At 32.0% G+C, this 2,388-nt stretch overlaps 1 protein-coding gene across 1 annotated transcript; it reads right to left on the bottom strand.

Moving 5' to 3' along the window:
- Positions 1-386: 386 nt before the first annotated feature.
- Positions 387-2,001, bottom strand: LOC135782826 (ladderlectin-like). The gene is made up of 6 exons (XM_065293336.2): positions 1,974-2,001; positions 1,833-1,900; positions 1,539-1,627; positions 1,263-1,385; positions 983-1,097; positions 387-589 (listed from the first exon to the last, which is right to left on the bottom strand). The coding sequence occupies exons 2-6, from the start codon at positions 1,891-1,893 to the stop codon at positions 522-524; spliced, it is 456 nt and encodes a 151-aa protein (XP_065149408.1). The 5' UTR covers positions 1,894-1,900; positions 1,974-2,001; the 3' UTR covers positions 387-521.
- Between the last annotated feature and the right edge of the window lie 387 nt (positions 2,002-2,388).

Here is a 2,388-nt window from a genome sequence, read left to right on the forward strand (position 1 = left end):
ACAGTGTCCCAACTTTTTCTGACACGTGCATCTTGTGACATCTCATAACATGAGAGGAAGGCATTTAATACATCATAATTTTTTTTACAGTTTATTTTTTCTTTTTTTGCATGTTTTCCTTTGTTTCTCTGATGTTGTTTTGTTTTATACTGTTTTTATTTGATAATTAAATTTTCTCTAGAAATGATGATGATGATGACATGATGATGAAAGCAACAAGTTATAGGACTAGCCGTCTAACAAGTACGATAAGATATTAGTTCCATTAGGTAACATTTACTTAAATATAACCCAAATATGAAGAAACTGTTTTCTGATATAGTGTAAATGTAAAAACAACCTGTACTTTTTACATGACTAAATTATGACTCCACAATGCACAAAAGTTCCTTTATAAGAATTGCTTTTATTGATTTAAGAAGTTTTCATTTCAGAGATTTTAAAGATAAGATCAGAGAAATTGTACAGTATAGGCATGTAGTACAATCATAGTACTTTTGAAACAGATTGATTTCTCATGATCACAGAGGTTTGGCACAAATGTAGCTCATTCTGGTTAAACAGGACTCATCATTCCAGCAACGGTTAGCTGTGGGATAAGATGAATATAAAATCAGTCCTGATCATTACAGATGAAGTTTGAATAAAAAAAAAAATTATAAATCAGTAATGAAATATATACAGTGTATTCAGAAAGTATTCAAACCCATTACAGTTGTCCAATCAATTTAATTTACCACAGGTGGATAAACAAGATTTAGAAACATTACAGCAATGAGATGAGAGAAATGGGAGATATCTGAGCAAAATTTGAGTGTTGTTGTAAAGGGTCTAAATACCTAAATGTAAATGTGATATTTCAGTATTTCCTTTTTAATAAATTTTAGAAATCTCTGTTTTTACTTTTTCACCATGGGGTATTGAGTGTAAACTAATGAGATAAATGAATTGTATCAGATATAATGATAGGAGGCATTCTTACTGGTAAAGTTTATCTCCATGCAGTCCTCAGGTTTACCACCATTATTGTTAGGTTCTGTAGGGCACCAGCTGGTAAAGTCAAATTGAGATCCATCAGCCCACAGCCATTGTCCATCCTAATGAGTGAGGAGGAGAGTTTACTAATAATGCATTCACACTCACTAATGATATAATTCAGTCATTTATATTGCAACAATAAGATTTTTTATATTGTATCTATAGAAACAAAAAACAGTTTTATATTAAAAGCATTAACTTCCTTTCAGAGCAAAATGACTTACAATTTCACCATCATGGCCACCAATCCAAGTACGTGTGGAACCAGGCACAAGACTCAGGATAAAGTTGTGTTCCGCTGTACTGCGCACAGGTGCAAGATTTGAATCAACAGATTCACAGTTTTTCTAAAGAGAGAGAGAGAGAGAGAGAGAGAGAGAGAGAGAGAGAGAGAGAGAGAGATTATTTTATTGCAAATATAAAATCTAATCTGTTTACTTTAAATCAAGACAGGACATCGAGTATCCTTGAACAATTACTGAATAACTGAATAACATTACCTCAGCTGTGACCCAGTTAACTGATTGAGAGAAGAATTTGTAGCATTTCGTACCAAAAGGTGTCCATCCAAATGGGCAGTCTTCTTCAGCTATACAGTGAATAAAATATTAGTAGGCCTAATATAAAGTCATTACCAGTTTTATGTACGTATGTGTACATGTTTTAAATGTTGCTCCTGTTATCCCTTTAAAGTTACACTCCTTCAAAGTTTTGTGGGAAAATTTATGGGTACTTATGGTAACTTTATGGGAAATTAATCTGGAATATTGAAATCTTTTAAATGTCTTGGTTACCTGGTGCACTCTCAACAGAAAAGACCAAGAAAAGAAGCACAAGAGCTCTCATGATTGCCATGATAAATCTGAAAATGAATTAACAGGAAAAGTGACACATCTGCACTTAAATGTGCTAAAGTTAATTTTACAAAAACTCACCTTTTTGTCAAATCTTCACTTTCAGGACTTCAGTGTAGATTGTGTGAGGGTCAATGAGAAGTCCTATCTTTTATACTTTACTTCACAGGGAGTGACTCAAAAACAAGGTGTTTGAGAAAAGTAAATCTGAATATTATGAACATGTACTTGTATGTACTTTGATGAAATGTGATGGTTATCAAAATAAACATCCTGATCTGACGCAAGAACACTTTTCTGTTTGATCGCTTATGAAATGTTTTACATACTTTAATTGTATAACACTGTCTTTACATTAGATTATTGTTATTTTACATTGCATTTATTGAAAGTATTTTATACTAATATATTGCATATATAGATTTGTTTATTTTAATATTTTTAAAATGTGTGTGATCATTTCATTGCAGTCTGCTTGATATACACGGCAAAAAGA

Source organism: Paramisgurnus dabryanus, chromosome 15 (assembly GCF_030506205.2).
Source record: "Paramisgurnus dabryanus chromosome 15, PD_genome_1.1, whole genome shotgun sequence".
Classification (NCBI taxonomy): domain Eukaryota; kingdom Metazoa; phylum Chordata; class Actinopteri; order Cypriniformes; family Cobitidae; genus Paramisgurnus; species Paramisgurnus dabryanus.